Consider the following 18,505-nt stretch of genomic DNA (forward strand, 5'->3'; position numbering starts at 1 on the left):
TCCTTCAACCAGTCCAGTTCAGTCGCTCAGTCATTTCCGACTCTTTGCGACCCCATGGACTGCAGCAGGCCAGGTCTCCTTGTCCACTCCCAACTCCCGGAGTTTTCTGTTCAAAAACAGATGCGGTACCAGCCAATCGATCGCACTGTGCACCCTCCGCGAACTTCATCCCAATAAGACTAAAACGCTGGAAGTGTGCAGTGTTTTCCTGTCAGACACTGAGTTGAGCCTTTTTCTTCTAAAATTTTGTAAGATCTAGATCTATTAAGTAACCTTTGTAGCCAAGCAAACGCTAGTGTGTTATTTCCCCTGTCCTGGCATCATTGACAATGGACTGATAAAACAGAATGCTTATGGTTCAAAAATTTCACGTAATCCCTTGCAAGCAAACCAAGGCCGATTTACGTCAATCCCAGATGGTTGAAAATCTCCCCTAAAGGACACAGCATTCAACTATGAATTTTTAAAACCTTATTTAATAAAAGGTTTAAAGATACAGAAGAACATTCAAAAGTAAATAAGTTACATAGGTACATTACAATCACATCAGCAAGATTTTCTTTAGTGTGTTAATTTTTTTTTTTTATAAAAAGCACACAAAAAATAAAATCTTCAGTCTGGTCTATCACAACTGTACAGCAAAAGAGGTAATATTTATATATATGTACACTATTTTAATATGTAACAGTCTTTTTAAAAAAGGGTGCCACAGGCAGCAAACACACAGAAGGCAGTGTCTGATTTTTTTTTTCAAAATAAAAGGAATATACTTATTTATATGCTATTAAAATATTTGTACAATAATTACAGACTGTCAAGGCTGTTCCTGTGCTCTGTCCCCTCCAAGGCCTTCGACTGAGAGACAAATGAGGAAAAGGTGAAACAGCTGCAAATTGTTAGAGGCAAATATTAACACAGCAAGAATACGGGGAGGACATACAATTGTTTTATAAAAATATGCATACTTCCTGTAAACCTAAGAAGTTAGGTTTGCCAGTATGGTAATAAATACCATCCAAGAAAAGTGAGCCTCAATAAAAACATTTAAATAGCTGAGGCTTGAATATGCGTTGTATTCCTCCTTCATCTTAACATCTGGCATGTGAGAAGAGGTTAGGTCACTGAGGCAGTTAAATATAGACATATTTAGACATAAGCAGCACACGACCTCTGTGCCAGGGTGGAAGTGGGCAGCAGAAAGGATGGGTGTGTACCTTAGCTGTGAGGGGGGCGGCTGAAGGCATGGAGGACAGTGCTGAAGCACTGTCTCCGTGGGTGGGTAAGAGACCTCAGAGATGGTCTAGAACACAGGCACTAGGTTAGTTTCATGCCCTTAGCTGAGTGTAGGTGGAGGCTGAGAGATGGATATGTGAGATGGTGTGGGAAGAACCTTATAAAGCTGAAGGTGTTTATTGTTTAACTTCTTAAAGCAAAGAGTTTTGAGTAGAAGAAAAAAAATACAAGCCGAACATTTTCATAGGGAGAAAGCACCATAAAGGATACACCTATGCCAGCTTCTGTGGCTGCACCTACTTTATGGCAGGTCACGTGCCACAACTTCATCTGTTCGCTAAACATTTCACCTTTTACACTGCATTCTAGATATAAATTCATTCTGAAACATAAACCTAATTTAAAATTCGATGTTGGGTGGGGTTAATACGGAGAGGTACCATCTTGATTTTCTCCATCTATGTTCACCTGCTCTTGTCTCTGTGAGCTTAGAAGAGGAAAATCACTCTAGACAAAGGAGGTTTCTGTTACCACATGTCCAAAAAGTGGCCTGAAACTAAATGCAGTTTAAATAGAAAAAAACCTCGGGAAATGTAAGTAGCACTTTGGGGCAAAGCTGCGAAGGCACTCATATTACACGTGATTTAGAAAAGAGCCTAAATTTGCTACCTTCCTGTTTTGGGAGGGTATAGGAGATTTTTGCAATCTTGGGCTATTGAGCATGTAGAAACCTATGGAAGAAACTCACTGGGAAGTTAGAGGTCTAGTTAGTCATCAGGAGTTGAGGAAGGAGGAGAATTTTGTCACTCCCAGAGCTGGGCTCCTGTATAACCATATTAATACAGAAATGAATGCAAAAAAAAAAAAAACCCCAAAACCTGATAGTGCATAGTTTAGAACAAAACTCCCCACTCCCAGCTACCAATATGATGCCTTTAGGCTATCTCAGAAGAATAGCAGAATGAATACTTTTTGGCTCCTTCCTAACATGTAGACCTGTTATATACTTGCATTCACTTGGAACTTCTTTTTACACAACTAAAGTTGAATAGAAAGATCAGAGAAATAATTCAGCCCTCCTATGGGGCTGGCAAGTGAAGGGGCCTCCTGAATCTTCTAGCCCTTTCACTTCAGTGACTCCATGCCAAATATGGCTTATTCAAGCCCGAAACAAAACCAGAATTCTGGCTTCCAGCCAATCCCCTCAGGCAACTTGAATGTTCAGCAGGGAGAAGAGGTAGCAATAAGAACTGCATTTGATTTCCCTTCACCCTGCTAGCCTGTGGTTTGGTGACACCTTCCACCTGCTTTCAGTGCTACTATCATTCCTGTTGGCAAAACTTCCAGAGCAACGGGGCAAGGGACTTTAAGGGTCTTGGAAATACGAGGTTGAGGGAGGGGGTGCCAAGAAGGTGCCTTGTTTTGGGATAAATGCACTTGGGCCTCTGGAAAGAAGGAAGCCCCTGGTCCCTGAGAGGATGTTAAAAATTAAATATTAAGAATAAATAAATAGCTCCCAAATGACACAAGTCAAGGAATGAAGGCTCCTGTCCAATCTGGCTAGGAGGCCTCCCCCTCCCAGGGAAGGATCCAGAAATCTCCAGCATGCACAACTGAGGGCTGAGCTGTGGATATCAGCTAGACCAGGTACGGTGGGGTTAAGGTGGCAGCTGCCGAGGGCAGAACAAAGGCAAGCAGGGAACTTGCACCAAGGAGGAGCTGGCTGGGCTTAGGCTAAGCTCCCTTAGCAGCCTCCAGGGCCTAAAGGTATTTGGCAAAATGGTGGGAAACCAGAAAAGCCAAGGCCTGTCAGAAGCTCCCTCAGGCCTAGCCCTGGAGCAACTCTGCAAATTGTGCACAGTCCCTTCCCTTCAGCAGGCTGAGAGCATGCAAGGAGCACTGGCTCCTTTCCCGAACATCCGAGAAAACCTTCCCGCCCCGGCAGGCTGACCAGGAATGGGTACCTGTCCTGGTCTCTCTCCCTGCCACCCTCCCCGTTCTGGCAGCCTCCCTCCTGGGGAGGAGGTGGCCTCTATAAGGACACAGTTACCGGAGCAGCCAGGCTGAGCTCCCTCTCGGAGATAGCCACCACACTCCTTCCCAGGGAATCCCTTTCTGGGACTTCGGGCAGGCCTGCGCAGGTCCCCTGGGGGGAGGTGAATGCTGCCAAGGGGGCGCACTTGTGCTTTGCTCTCCATGGTGACCGAGGGGAGCAGGGGGAACAAAGATGGAAGCGGCTGCGTGCTGCGATTGTGGCGCTGGGGCCCCTCCCCAGGGGTAGCCCGGGCGAGCAGGGACTTTCCTAGTTTCTGGAAAGCGGGGAGGAAAACTTCCGACAGACCAAATGCAAGAGAACTGGATCCTACAGCCCTTTACACTGCTCCTGGGACCTTTATAAATAAAAAGGGCCGTTTATTGAATTGTATTCGTTTTGCAGAGACAAGTCCGCGCGATCTCTCCCTCCGCAGGCTCCGGAGCTCCAGGCCTCAGCCTCTCTCGCCCGCACCGCTCTCCTCCCGCAGGGCCGGCTGGTGCGGGGAGGCGGCCGCAGTGGCTGCAGCGGCCGCGGCCTCTTTCTCCTTCTGCCTCAGGGCAGCTGCCTTCTTCTCCTGCTCCGCGTGGCTCTTCATGTGGGCGCTGCGACTCTTCACCTTGAAAAACACCCTGTAGCCGAACAGGAGGGGCTCCAGTCAGGTCTGTCTCCCCCACTGAGACCATAGGGCTAGAGCACTTGCACGTGTCTGTTTGAGTGTGTGTGTGGGTCTGTGTGTGTGAGCACTTGCACGTGTCTGAGTGTGTGTGTGAGCACTTGCGTGTGTGTGTGTGTGTGTGTGTGTGCGCGCGCGCGCCTGCGCGCGCAGTAGGGGCTCCCTGGCCCTTCTGGCTTGCCAGGAGCCACGTGGCCTAGCCCTACCCTCCAACAAAGGCTACCGATTCAGTGACATCATTCCTCTTCTAAAAGCTGCCTAGCGACGTCACTGCCCTGGAAACCCCCTGAGCCAATCAGGAGACGAGGCGCAAGCTGTGACTCCTCCTACTTCTCTGTAGGAATGGCCGCCCGCCCCTCCTCCAACCTCAGCCAACCCGCCAGGTTCCGGTGGAGACTGGGCCTGCCGTCTTACCTGCCGCATTTTTTACAAGGGAAAGTGTTCTCCTGATTCTGGGTCTTATTAAAAGTCTCTGTTTTTTTCTTCTTCTCTGAAAAAGGTAGTGCCCTTCGTGACTTTCCTGGCCCCTCCCTTGGCTTCTCTGAGGCCTGGCCACCCGCAGATCCAGGGGCGTTGGACTCGTGGCTTCGGAGGATGAGGATGTCATTGGCCTGGAGAGAGTCAAAAGAGGAGAGGTGAGAGATTTAGGGAAATGAGAATCCCAAATTCTGGAACATCAGCAAACAGCAGGCTTGTAAAGATCACGCACTCCTGCACAGTGGCCCCCTAGCATGCTCTTGAATCTTTCCAATGACAAGGCACTCAGTGTCTTTTTGGAAGCCCAATCCATCTTTGACCAGCTCCGTTTTTACAAATTGCTGGTACAGTAGTTTGGTGGGACAGCCCTAGCTCTATAAGATAGGACTTCCTGATGCATCTGACAGGGGTCTTGCTTAATTAATGACATGGCTTCACGTTTTCAGTATTTCGTCTGTGACATTATTCCATAAATGATCTTCAAATCTATGTAACATGTCAGGTCACTCAGAGGGTATAGAGGGGACAGAAGGCCCTGCCACCAGAGAACTCAGTCTGAAGGGACAGACACACAGGCAGCTAGCTCATGACAATAGGGGCCACCATGGGAAATGCCAAGCAGGTAACACAGAACACAGGACACCTGGTGTAGACCTAGAGGTGCTGCTCAGGGTATGCGAACCATGGACCTTGGGATATGAGAGACCCAGATGGCCATTAGAAGTCACATGTGCATGCACTGGATCAAACCCCATAGAAAAGCATTCATAAAAGTTCAGCAGAACTCAGTGGAGTGTGTATATAAAGAACAGCTCTTAGAGGAGTGCTACCGAGGCTCAGAAGGGAGCAAACCACTGTGTCTACAGTTTGGGAGTGGGGTTTCCTGCAAGTGTGTAAGTATACAAGTTAAACTAACAAAGACTCTCATACTAGTTTGCCAGCAAAGCCTTCCCAGGGGTCTGTCTCTTGTGGGGCCCTCTCCCTGTCTTTTGTGGGGCCAGGAACAGCTCTGGCCAGTGTGTCTTGCTTCTGAGTCTGTGATGTTGTGGACAAAACACTGTACTAAAGTCATTTAGCATCTCTGAACCCAGTTTCCTCCATCTGCAAGGTGGGCGTCAACACTGTATGGGGTTATTATGAGGAATGAATGAGATGATGAACAGGAAAGCACTTTGCAGACACGAATGAGGCACCATTATTGTTATTCCCGTTGTCTCAGCTCCATTTCAGACACTTTTGTCAAGGACGCAGCTCTCTTAGGGGGAGCCCTGTTTGAACTATAGTCAGGAGTGCTTCCCAACCCTCCCACACACCTTCTGGATTTTCACAAAGTCTCTTTCCTCTGTGTCTCAGATATAGAAGCAGGATAGTGTAAAATTAGTAGCAGATTCTGGAGTCAGGCTGCCTACTAGCTATCTTATCTTGGGCCTCAATCTCATCTGTAAAATGGGAATGATGACAGTACCTACTACCTGGGTTTATGAGGATTAAATGAGTTAACAGCGTAAAATATTTAGTGCACTTCTTGCCACGATGATGACAATCATCGTCATGTTCCTGTTCTGCCCTCCCTCCCACACCCCCAGGCCCAGCTCCAGCCATCCTCCTTGGTCCTGGGCTCCCCCAGGGAAGGCCACACTTACCGACTCATTGGCCTGTAGTGTCTGTGTGGCTTTGACAGCCGCTGCCCGCCGGCTTCGCTCTCGCCCCTCTTCCTGCTCCCCCTTGTCCTGGGTCTCTGGCATCTCCTCCTCCCCCTCCTTTCTGGTCTCTTTTTCTTCCTTCTTGGGCTCTAGCCTCTCTTCATTTGGGGACTCTCTTCTGGGAGGAGGCACCCTTGGGAACTTCTGGGAAGTCTATGGGGGACGAGAACAGGGGAGTGAGCCCACAGTGCGGTCACACAGTCATATACACTAAGTCTGATCCAGCGAGGGGCTCACAAGCCCCGGCTAATCCTGCCTGCATTGCTTGGCCCAGCACAGCCTCCTGTGCTATGACCTTACACCCTTCCACAGCTAGTCTGCCTGTAAGAGGAGAGGCTTGAGGGCCTGGGAGCCCTCAGAATGAGACCAAGCACTTGAGGTGGGGCTGGGGCATGGAGGGAACCTGCCCGTCCCACCCCACAGGCCACCTGTCTTCTTGGGTATATCCAAGAGGGATTCTTGGGGTAGGGTGGCCTGGTGGGGCCAGGTGCCACTTTGAGCTCCATTCTAAACTATCTTTGTAATGTTTTCTGTCTCTCTACCCTCTTCCCATCTGCAAAAATGGGAACTAAATCACTCCCTGTCTTAAAGCAGCATGTCACTACGTGTGGACTTATGACCCCAAGATAATATTAGGTGGATGCATGGACACAGGATTAAATAACATTCTCTTTTTACAGAATTGAATAACATTCTCTTTTCAGTTCTCTTTCAACCCTGATTATGTCAAGGACAAAGCCTCAAATTGGCGTTAATGTGTCTTTTATACTTCTTTAGACTTAACAAGGAGAGGTTAGGCCTCATCTCAGAGGTTTGGCAGGTGGTAATACCTGGCTAGAATTTCATAACATTGTTTGGTTTTCATATATATAAATATTTTTACCAGTACCTTCTGTGACAAAGAGCACTGGTTTTCTATTTATGGTTGTGATATAAAGCTTCCCTTTAGAGTTGATTTAAAGAAAAATAAGTACTAGCACAAATGGTGTGTGGACATGACAAAAGTATTAATGGTGACATGTGGTAGGATGCAGATAGAGCAGAATTCATACAAGTGACACAAGAATGATTAAAGTTGAGGGAACGGTGTCAGAGGTCTGCTAAGAGAGGACAAGAAACTGATGCTGGTATGAACAGTGGGAAATATCCCCAATGTTCTGCATCAACACAGTGTATCATTACAACGACACTGGCAGGTAGAAAGGGCAACCCAAAGGTCCAGGGCCAGTGCCTAGGACATCAACTCCCTGGGCTGTCAGGGGCACTGCCTTCCTCTCTCTCCCCACTCCAGGGAGTCCTGGAGAGCTTGGGCTCAGGCTCCCAGCTCAGCCTAAGCAGCTGAAGCTGGGAAGGGAGTCACCTTAATATCCACTTCAACCTCTTCCTGGGCCGACTTTTCATCACTCGTATCCACATCCCCAAAGGTTAGCGTCCCATTGCGGCCGATCTTCACCTGCTTCTTGTAGGTGTAGTAGAACTCCACGCACTGGGCCACGGTCTTGGTCTGGATCTGGTTTGAAGCCAAAACTGAGGTCAGAGTTCCTGGCTCAGCTCACCTGCCCGGTGGCACTGCAGCCTTTCTCATTCCTGCATGGCCCCCCTTAACTTTAGTGAACACTAAATCCAGTAAACCCAGGAAATACAAGCATGTCTCCAATGTCTGCTGCGCACAAACCACTGACCAAGTCAATTAACCAACACTTTACCATTTTTTTTCACATAAAGCTAAAAAAGGACAACATGGAGCCACTGGGGAGATTTGAATATGGATGACGTATTAGAGAGTAGTATTAGGTCAGTTTAAATTTCTTGGGTGTGATAATGGTACTTTGGTTTTGCAGGAGAATACGTTTCAGAAATATTTAGGTCAAATGTCATGCTGTAACTTTTAATGATCAGTTAAAACAGAGAACACATGTGTATGTGAGTTTATCTATGGACACAGAGAGCGAGTGTGGCGAATGTTAACAACTGGTAAATCTGACATATATGGCTGGTCATCATACTGTTCTTTGCCATTTTTCTGTAAGCTTGAGATTTTTCAAAATGTAAAGTTAAAGGGGAAAAAGTCTGGGCACCATTCACATTCAAAGCCAGGCTAGGCCCAGTAACACGGCCTCTCTACATTAATCCAGGCTTAGGGTTTCATTCTTCTTCAAGGAGCAGTGAGAACAGAACCGTCAAACTCCCTGATGTCGGAGAGGAACTCGGGGAGGAACTCGGGGGAGACTGACATGAAAGCCCTGGAAAACCTGCAGAGGAAGCAGGAGGTTAAGTCTTGTTCTAACTCTGCCACTGAATGGCTATGTGGCCTGAGGCAAGTCTCTTGGCAGGTAGTGAGTGGGGTGAGACCAAATGATCCTCCCAAGCTCTGCAACCCTAGCCCTCCCATTTCACAAATCCCTTCGGCCACTGGGTTTGGTTTCTGGACTACTTCCCTCACCCCCGCTGCCCAGAGCAGAGTGTTTTCTCTGAGTCTACCCTTTCTCCCCAGGCTTTCAGACAGCTCAGCTGGTTTCAGGGCTGCACTGGGAACTGGGGGGTTCTACCCACAGAGCCCAAGGGGTCAGTGAGGGCCCTCTGTGCATAAGCAGGGAAAAGGCATGACTCATCTCCCAGGAATAGGCAAGTCACAGATTCATTAATTAGATCCTGTTTACACTTTTACTACCACTTCCCTCTGATCATCTGTTTGCCTGCATAATGATCTGTTCTGATCATTAAGGCATTAGGAGCGCCTCAGCCAGTTTTCCCAGGCATGCACTTCCCAGCAATACTGCCCAGGCAGGGAGCCCAGCAAATGACTGTCCTCACAACAGGGCCCTTGGAGGAGAACTCGTCAGCACTTGGTCCAGGCCCCAGGGCGTCCCTGGCACAACCTACAATCCCAGGAGGAAGAGCATACTCTGGGAAGCTGTCTTCCCTCAGCTGTCTCAGGCTTTGTGACATAGAGCTGGTGGGAAGGCGCAAGTCCTCTGATTAGCAGAACACTCTCACCAAGAACACAGGGCCGGGAGGACAAGAGAAATCTAGGAAAATTAGGCCTGGGTCTCCTCTACTCCGTCAGCTGAGTTCCTGGAAAGAAGCCCCAGCCCGCCCCAGCCTGACAGGAAGTGGGCAGAGGCCCCCCAGTCACTTGTAGCTCTGGTGCCCCTGCTCTCAGGGTGACCTCTCCTCCCACATACTAACTGCGGCCTTTGAAGTACTCCAGCGCCTCGGGATGGCTCTCCTCCGCCTGCAACCCTCCTCTTCTTCCTCTTTCCCCTTAGGCAAGTCACTATTTTAAGTTCAGTGCTACTGGGTCTGGTGCCCACTCAGGCCACTCTGGAGTGAGACTTCAGGGTGTGGCTACACTACCCTAAGATGAGGGAAGGGGCTTAGAACCAAGGGGGGAAAAAGGCCTGATCATATCCCTTCTTGTTTTGTTTAGAAAAATGTCTCTGAAGCTATTAAGTGGCATTGACCTAACTTTTTTAAGAGGGCTTGGGAAGTAATTGCAGGCTGCTCCTCCCCCAACAGATGGTGGTGGTGGTTTAGTCACTAAATCGTGTCCGACTCTGTGACCCCATGGACTGTAGCCTGCCAAGCTCCTCTGTCCATGGGGATTCTCCAGGCAAGAATACTGGAGTGGGTTGCCATTTCCTTCTCCAGGGGATCTTCCCACCCAGGGATCGAACCCTGGCCTCCTGCACTGCAGGCAGATTCTTTAGCAGAGGGAGCCCCCAAATCCTGCAGGGGGCTCCTGCCCTTCTCTTGCCCCTGAAACAGAGCCCCAGCTCACCAGTTTCTGCACCAGAAAGAAGTCCTTCTTGTAGATGGCAATGCCCTTGTTGAATAGCTTCCTCTCAGCCATCTTCCACTGGTCGGAGCCTGCAGGGCAAGGAGGGAGCTGCGGTAGGAGGGTGGGATAGGCCTGGGAGCACTGAGGGGGGCTGTTCTGAGCAGCTGGAAAGCGTGAGGTCGTCCACCCACCGTCTCTGCAGGCACTCAGAGCTGGCTGCCTGTCCTGCTTCTGCCACTTACTAGCCATGCTGCTTAGCCTCTGAGCCTCACTCTCCACACTTGTGAAAGTGTGAAATGGGATCTAATAATAGAAATCACCTAACAGCCAGTCTGTGGTGCAGACTGAGTAAAACCATGCATGCAGAAGCTTCTAGGTGCTCTGCCTGGCATAAATGGGATGCACTAGCAGACAGGGCTTGATACCAGTGGCTACTATTGGTTATGCCACTTGGTTAATGTCCTTCTAAAAGCACAATGCCCAGTATAAGACATGGCAGTCCCCGGGCTCCTGCTCCTGATACCCACACCTCCTGGGCTTTTTTGCCCAAATGGGCTCCCACATGCTCGAGCCCTTCTCCCTTCCCCTGCAGGGCACAGAAGTCCCTTGAGAGCCACTCCGGCTCTGGGGTTCCCTCACACTGGATCTTGGCTTATCTGCCCCCCCACCTCTCCACCCTGGCTCCACCCTGGGTTGTGACTCAGCACTGAGCCCCACTGATGCTGGAGACCCCTGGAGGCCCCCGGCCCACCCCACCAACCCACCTGTGTAGTGATAAGTTGCCAGCGGGTGGTTATGGGGCCGCAGGGGCTTCTTCAGTAGCAGCTTATTCAGCGTTTCCTGAAAGGGAAGTGAGGAAAAGGTCAGGGCCCTGACAGGTTCTCAGTGGCCAAAATCCAGGACTCTGAGTAGGGTGATTACTTAACTCTTAACTGCGAAGGGGCAAGAGGTCTGGCAGGAGGGCAAGGTCACTGGGGTTGGGCCACTCGGGGTGTCTCAAGAAAGAACACCCGGTCCCCAAGGGAGGCAGTCACAGATGGAGAAGGTCCTCAGTGGACAGCCCTGTCTGAGGGGTGGGGGACACACTACCCAGAGACTGGAGCGGACCCTGCACAGGGAAGTCTCGAGTCCAGAACCAGGGCTCCCTTGGGCCGACCCCCTACCGTCCCCACCTTGGTCAGACCCTCCCGCCTGCCTCCAATCAGCTCGCTGACAGGCCTGGCTCCTGGACCAGAGACACGGCTCCCTGCCAGCCTCCCCAAGGGGCCCTCCTCCACCGGGGAGCAGGGTCTCACCAGGATGTCTCCCCTGGACTCGTGCAGACAGTGCAGGGCCAGCTCCTGGTTGGTGCCGGCTCCAGGGAAAATGCTGGAGCAGGCAGCTGTCAGCAGGTCTTCCACTGGGGGAGGGAGGAGAGAAAAGCACTTATAGAGCAGAGCAGAGCCGGATGGGGTTGGGGCCTACCCCACCCATGGCCCAATCGTGCCTGCTCACCTTGCCTCTGCTTCTCCCGGCTGCTCTCCAGGACCTCCCATGGCTGCCACACCAAGTCAGCCTTGTGGGGGTCTGCAGCAGCCAGGGCACGGTCCCTCATCGAGGGGATTTCCGCTTGGAACCGGGAGCCCACATTGATCCGTCTGCAGGGGTAGAAAGGACAGGGAGTGAGATCTCACTGTGTGGGGATGGGGAACCCGACTTTCTCCCTGGGGAATGGCGAAGGGGTCGGAGGTGGGGAGTGGCTGAGCACGGCAAGGCTTCAGCTGGGTATGAGGGAATCCAGCTTCTGTGAGGACAGCCTAGCAAGCAGCACCTGGTGCTGCCAGAAAGGCAAGGCCCAGAAGTTGCAAAGAGGAGAAGCTCCAGGTTTACAGCCAAGGAAAGAGCTGCTTGGACGGCCTTTCTGATTTTCTTCGGAGGCAAATTCAAACTGGGCTGGTCCCTTTGCCTTCCCTGTGACTTCCACACGGAAGCTGGGGTGGGAGGGGGTGGTCAGTGAAGACCCTCAGCACACAGAACCCTCTTCTTCCTTGCGGGCCTGCCTGCGTGCACTGGGCCCCAGCTGGCCACCCTCACCCCCTGGGCCAGAGGCTGGGCTGCACTTACGGCTCGATGCTCACTGGGGTGGCCTCCCCCATCACAGAGAGCACAGGCGGGGTGACTTCGGCGCTATCTATGGGACAAAAGGTAGGTTAGGAGACAGCACCCTCCTCCCTAGAACACAGCCACCCTCCCCAATCCGGGGTGGCTGCTCTATATGCACAGGAGCCACAGCGGTGACTCAGACGTTCACGCTGGGCAATCAGGCACCCTGAGTCCTGGCTCTGCAGACTGCAACTGTGACAACTAGCTGTGACTTTTACCAAATACGTGGGTCCCTCCCTGTTCACACCTGCTACAAGGGGCTATTACTACCTATCTCCCTAAGATGATGTCAGGGTTCAATGAAATCATGCACAAAGCCCAGGCCTCAATCAATACTAGCTACTGTTATTACTACTACTACCAGTCACACTACTAGAGCTGCCCCGGGAGCTCCCACACGACAGCATCAAGTCCAACGTACAACTACGGTTGCTCTAGTACAAGAGGCAGACACTTCCGCTACAGGAGCGAGTTGGTGAAGGAGACCGCTGTTTCGTAATTATCGCTTCACTTCCTGGCCAGGTTCTCTGCCTCAGTTTCTCCGAGCTAATCTTATTGCCCTATGCGATCAAGACACTCCCCCTTGCCTTCACAAACAAAATCTGCTGACTCCTCTCTGCAACCTGAGAGGAAATCTCAACTCCTCAGCTCAAGCGTCTAAGGCAGTTCCCCTGCCAACTCTGCCTCCCACCACAGCCTTGCCTGGACCGTCCATCCCTCGTGGCCCCTCACGCTCCCTGCACGTTCCACCTCCCAGCCTTTGCACCTCTCCTTTCGTCAGCCCAGTGCGCCCTCCCCACCCGCTTCCTAGTTCAAGTTCAGCTCTAGCCCCACCCTCTCTTCAGTAAATGCTTTCCTCACCACCAGGGCTAGCAGCCTCTGCAGGCTCCCAAGCTTAAGGTCCGCTTCACTCACTGACCACTGATTCCCACCCTGCCTGGACGCTTGCTTCCCTGTCTCCCAGGCCTCCATGTCAACTCCCCAGTGACCCAGCACTCTCTCTGAACACACCACAGCGTCCTCCATGTTACTTGGTGCCCTCACAGGATCCGCTTCAGGCTTTACATTTAAGTGCAAGAAAAATACTCATGGATGGACAGGACCTCTTCTCTGTCGCCAAGCTGGTCTCTACAGTGACTTTCTTCTTGCACCACCGAGGCAGGGAGAGAAGCTTCCAAGCTTCCAATTAAAAGTGGAAGAGCCAAAGGCGCATCAGCTCAGGGGTGAGTCATTTCTCACCCAGACACCAGGGGGCACTAGAGAGCCATGTCATGATGAGGTCAGGGTCAGAGGTTAATGCAGTGACTCACCCCTGTCCCATCTCTGGATAGGTTTACTTTTTCTTAATCCTCTCTATCACCCTGATAGGATTATCCCCTTTTTCCAGGGGAAATGTTGTGGAGTGGACAACATTTTTTTAGCTATTCACCACCTAGGCCAGCCAAAATGTCTGCTCTGGGCCAAAATGACTGTTGAAGAGACCCGGGAGACAGAATCTGCCACATAATATTAAGAACGAATGTGACACATCAGAGACGATGTGAAGTGCTTTACGTGTCTTAATGCATCTGAACCTCACCACAACCCTCTGAGGCAAGCTATCAGGCTAAACCATAGGAAACTGCTGTTTGTGATTCTAAAAATAGCTGAATACATATTGGCATTTCATCATTAACCAAATACTACAAACGTCCTCACTTAAATACAGAAGAAACTGAGACCCATGGGGTTCAAATGCCTTCCACAGGGGATGTAACAGTATATGGTGGAATTGGGGTTTAAGCCTACCCCTACGTGTACTTGTACCAGGACAACCTCCTTCTCTCTCTCAGAAGACAGACAGCAGAGCCCCTTTCCCCACAGCATTCCGGCTCAGTCCCCAGCAGCCCTAAGCCCAAGTCTTCCCTGTCCACCGCCCTCCTCCCCTCCACACTGCCTTCCCCCGACGGCTGCCAGGGGTGGGGTTGGCGGGGTATCACTCACTAGACCGGAGCAGGGTGCGATGGGCACTCTTTGGCGTGATGGGAGGAGGGGCTGGGATGCTGCTGGTCGACATAATGGCATTGAAATAGAGTCCGGAGCCTTCCCGCACGGGGCTGAGGATGGGGGGTGGTGTGTAGGGGGGCAGCTCAAAGCTCCGCTCGGACGGGTGGTCGGCGAGGCGGACAGGGGAGCGCAGGTGGCTCTGGTAGGGGGTGATGTTGGAGTAGACAGGAGGGGCGATGAAAGTGCCCGCCTTGGTGGGGATGATCAGGGGCTCAGGTCTCGGCCGCTGCTTTGGTTTCCGCACTGAAGGCTCCCCCTCCAACTTAACGTTCATGTCCTCAGGCTGGAGAAGGAAACAGAACCAAGATGGCTCAGCGCCCCGCATCCTGGGAACACTGACGTCTTGACCACTGCTTGCCAGTCTCACCTCCGGAACTCAGTCTGCCTACCACACCTTTGTGGCCAAGGCGAGCCTGAGACAGGGTGCGGGGGTCAGCACATTGTCAAGGGCTAAATAGTAAATATTTTAGGCTTTGTGGGCCACATACACACATTCGTCGATGCACAGTCTTCAGTCTTCTCCTGACCCCACCCCTACCCCTGCTCTTTTTAAATAATCCTTTGAAAAGTGTAAAAACCAGTCTTAGGGCTGGATTTAGCACACAGGCCACAGTTGCCAACACCTGTTGTGAAGTATGCTACAGGGCAGGGAGCTACTGTGGTTTAGGGCCCAGGCACTGAGACTGGATCACTTGAACTGGGAGCTACTTCCTTTCCTTACCACTTAAAATTACTTAACTCTGTGCATTCTTGTTTTTAACATGGGGATAACAAATACCTACCCAATGGGGTAGCGAAGAGGACTAAATGAATCAATACATGGGATCATTGAGAACAGCACCTGGTACATAGTAGCTAATCAGTACTGGCTGCTATCACTACTTAAACCCCAAGCTCTACATTAGATGGAGGCCCATATCATGTGCCAAGACCCAAGCTGGGCATGTGCCCACATAGTGAACAGGACAGCCATGTCCTTGAAGAACTTTGACTTTCATAGTCTTAGTCCTACGATCACAGGCTAGCCTACCTGTGCTGTCAAAAGTTAGCCCTCTTGGCTTACACTTCTGCCTGTTTGGTATCCCTCATGGGCCTCCACACAGAATAGAGGGCAGGGCTGTACAGGAATACAGGCCTCTCTTCCCTGCATCCCTACCCTCTCAAGAGAGAATGAAGTCCGACAGGAGTGAGCAAGCGACCTTGATCACTTCCCTGGGTGCACAGGTGAGACTGGCCACACCGACTGAGTGGGCCCAGGAACCACAGGCTTTCTGCCCCTTCCAGCAGAGGGCCCTGAGTCCCCATGAGGTCTTGGCCTTGTCTTTTAGCCATTTGCACCCTCTCTGCTGTTCCACAGACTAGGAAAAAATGACACTGTTCATTTCCCCCCTACTTAGGGATACAATATTGAGTACACAGAAAGAAAAAAAAAAATGCAGTAGAGCCCAAAGCCCCCAAACTTGCTAGACAAGAAATCCAACATAAACTCAGTTAGCACTAATGTTTTGTGATTTTATAAGGAAAATGGATTTAAACTATTCTATTAATAAATTATCTGACTGCATTTTTCATATTGATTTTTTCAGTGTGATAATGATGTTATGGAAGGAAGGAAAGAAACAAAAGAATTCTTATGTATAATATGATGTACTTCAGATACAAAAACAAAGTATTTATGGTTAGAATAATGTGATGTTTGGGATTTGCTTCAAAAAAAAAAAAAATCCAGTGGCAGGAAGAAGTGGAAGTACAAATGAAAGAAGATTGGTTGCATTTTGAAAAATGTAAAAGAGGGTGATGGGTAGATATTAGGATTCCTTATACCACTCTAATTTTTGCACATGATCCAAAAGGTCCATAAAGAGAGACAAACAGACCTCCCCAAGAGCTTGGTATAGACAGAGTCCTCAGGCAGGATATAAGAGATCCAAATTCCAGGGCTAACTCTGCCACTACTTGGCTGTATGATCTTAGGTAAGCTCCCGGCCTTTTGGGGACCTATTTCCTCATCTACGAAATGGGCATGTTGAACAGTGTAGTTGCTTAGGCTCTGTCCTGCCATCCTCAGGACAAGCTGCCCAGGCCTCCAGCCTCCACCACAAGCTTTCCCCTAACCAGAGAACAAGATTCCAAAGAGCAGAGACTATGCTGCTGATGAAAATCTTGGAGCTGTCTTTTGTGTTACAGACACTAGGCATGCAGGCCAACTCTCCAGCTGAGAATGACTAAAAAATCCAGATTCAATACAAAGCCACATTTCTGTGGGTATCAAGAGAGCGAAGGAGTTGGCAAAGAATTAAAGTGTCAAGGTCCAGGGGAAACAGGAAAGCCAAAAAGGTAAGTCCAGCATTTGGAATTGTGTTTCCCTGAGACAGATGCTGTTATGGAAGAGACAACTGAGAGGCTGAAAAACTGAGCAGAGCTTTTAATAAATTCAAGGATCCATCAGAATAAAAACTGGAGTTTAGAGCTTGCCAAAGAAGGAGGACCTGGTAAACCTGTAGGCTTTCAGCTTGGGACTCCAAAGAGCAACATCCTTGGAATAAAAGTGAATCAGAAATAGACTAGTTCTCAAATGGAATAATGCCTAGCTTCAAATTATCTGATTACGTTAAAGCAATCCACGATTGCTTGTGCTCTTTGCTACCTGTCAGATGCAAAGACAGATCCTCTCCAGGAGAGGAGAACATCATCCAGAGTCTTTATTTATCTCAACAGCTTTTTATATATAACGTCTTACATTCAATTAAAAATAACCATATATACAAGAGAGCAAGAAGGGGTTTAAAAACAAGAAATAGCAGATAATAGACATAGATCCACAGGGATCTCATTAATGGAAGTATCAGATATAAACTTTAAGAAAACTATGCTTGGGAATTCCCTAGTGGTTCAGTGGCTAGGACTCAGCACTTTCACTGCTGGGGCCCAGGTCAATCTCTGGTCAAGGAACTAAGATCCCATAAGCCACGCAGTGCACTGCACACCCCCCCCCAAAAAAAAAAGAGGAGAAAAGAAACACATGCTTAAGTTATGCAATAGACTAAAAGGCATGGTTGAGAGTCTCATCAAAGAACTAGAAACTCTAAAAATGAACCAAATGAAAATTCAATAACTGAAAACTAAAAACAAGAGTGCAATGAATGGGCTTAACAACATATACATATCTAAAGAGAGAATGGGTGGACTGAAACATAGGTCAGACTAAGCAAAAAAAATAACAGAAAACTTGGACACTGAATGACAGACAAAATATGGGATACAGTGAAAAATTCTAACAAAATGTGTAACTGAAGTCCCATAGGAGAGGAGAGAGAAAATGGAGCAGAAGAAATATTCAAGAAGCACTCTAAACAGGATAAATACAAAGAGAATAATATTTAGGTATTACAGCAAAACTGCTGAAAACCAATGACCAAAAAAAAAAAATCTTAAAGCAACAGGGATAAAAAGATACTTTACATCCGAAGGAGCAACACTAGGGGTTGTAGTGACTTCTCAACACTGTGACTATAATAGAAGCCTGAAAACAACGGAATGACATCTCTAAAATGCCAAAAAACCCCACCAAAAACTACCAACACAGACTTCTCTACCCAGCAAAGTTACTTTTCAAAAATGAACATGAAATAAAAACATTTTCAGAAAACCAAAGACTAGTAAGATTTATTACTAACAGACTCACACTAAAGGAAATACTAAGGGATGTTCTTCAAACAGCATATAAATGATTTGAAATGGAAACTTGGAGATACAAGAAATAAAAAACAACAAAACAATCTACATATATGAAGAAATCTAAAATAAACATCGGAGAAGGCAATGGCAACCCACTCTAGTACTCTTGCCTGGAAAATCCCACGGATGGAGGGGCCTGGTGGGCTGCAGTCCATGGGATCACTAGGGGTCTGACATGACTGAGCGACTTCACTTTCACTTTTCACTTTCATGTCTTGGAGAAGGAAATGGCAACCCACTCCAGTGTTCTTGCCTGGAGAATCCCAGGGACGGGGGAGCCTGGTGGGCTGCCGTCTATGGGGTCGCACAGAGTCGGACACGACTGAAGCGACTTAGCAGCAGCAAAATAAACAACTGAACAAAACAGTAATGTTATAATGTCCTGATAATGTTAAAATATATAGAGAATGAAAATTCATGTCAACAATTCTACGAGTTAGGGATTAGGGGAAAATGGAGTTAAAAGGGTTATAAGAACTCTGCACTGTCCAAGAAGAGGTAGAGCACTAACTTACATTAGATTTCAATAAGCCAAGAATGCATTCTCTAGGAAACAGAGAATTAAGCTCTAATGTCATAAGGCATTCACTGTGTAATAAGTTAACCTCTCTCCAATGCATCTAGAATGGTACTAGCTATGTTACATCCTCCAGATAATTGAGAAAATGGTCACTCAA

At 49.0% G+C, this 18,505-nt stretch overlaps 1 protein-coding gene across 6 annotated transcripts in view; it reads right to left on the reverse strand.

Moving 5' to 3' along the window:
- Positions 1 to 458: 458 nt before the first annotated feature.
- MIDEAS (mitotic deacetylase associated SANT domain protein) overlaps positions 459 to 18,505 on the reverse strand; it is a 72,670-nt gene continuing 54,623 nt past the window's right edge. For 4 of the 6 annotated variants that reach the window (XM_061429394.1, XM_061429397.1, XM_061429395.1 and 1 more), the window contains 10 exons: positions 14,028 to 14,373; positions 12,006 to 12,072; positions 11,397 to 11,539; positions 11,198 to 11,301; positions 10,667 to 10,742; positions 9,903 to 9,991; positions 7,482 to 7,631; positions 6,062 to 6,274; positions 4,356 to 4,552; positions 459 to 3,897 (listed from right to left, as the gene is read on the reverse strand). In XM_061429394.1, coding sequence (XP_061285378.1) covers positions 3,720 to 3,897; positions 4,356 to 4,552; positions 6,062 to 6,274; positions 7,482 to 7,631; positions 9,903 to 9,991; positions 10,667 to 10,742; positions 11,198 to 11,301; positions 11,397 to 11,539; positions 12,006 to 12,072; positions 14,028 to 14,373 — 1,563 coding nt within the window. In that variant the 3' untranslated portion in view covers positions 459 to 3,719. The remainder of the gene's footprint in view (positions 3,898 to 4,355; positions 4,553 to 6,061; positions 6,275 to 7,481; positions 7,632 to 9,902; positions 9,992 to 10,666; positions 10,743 to 11,197; positions 11,302 to 11,396; positions 11,540 to 12,005; positions 12,073 to 14,027; positions 14,374 to 18,505) is intronic. The other 2 variants (XM_061429398.1, XM_061429399.1) reach the window with 2 other exon arrangements.

This window comes from Bos javanicus, chromosome 10, assembly GCF_032452875.1.
Source record: "Bos javanicus breed banteng chromosome 10, ARS-OSU_banteng_1.0, whole genome shotgun sequence".
NCBI classification, from domain to species: Eukaryota; Metazoa; Chordata; class Mammalia; order Artiodactyla; family Bovidae; genus Bos; species Bos javanicus.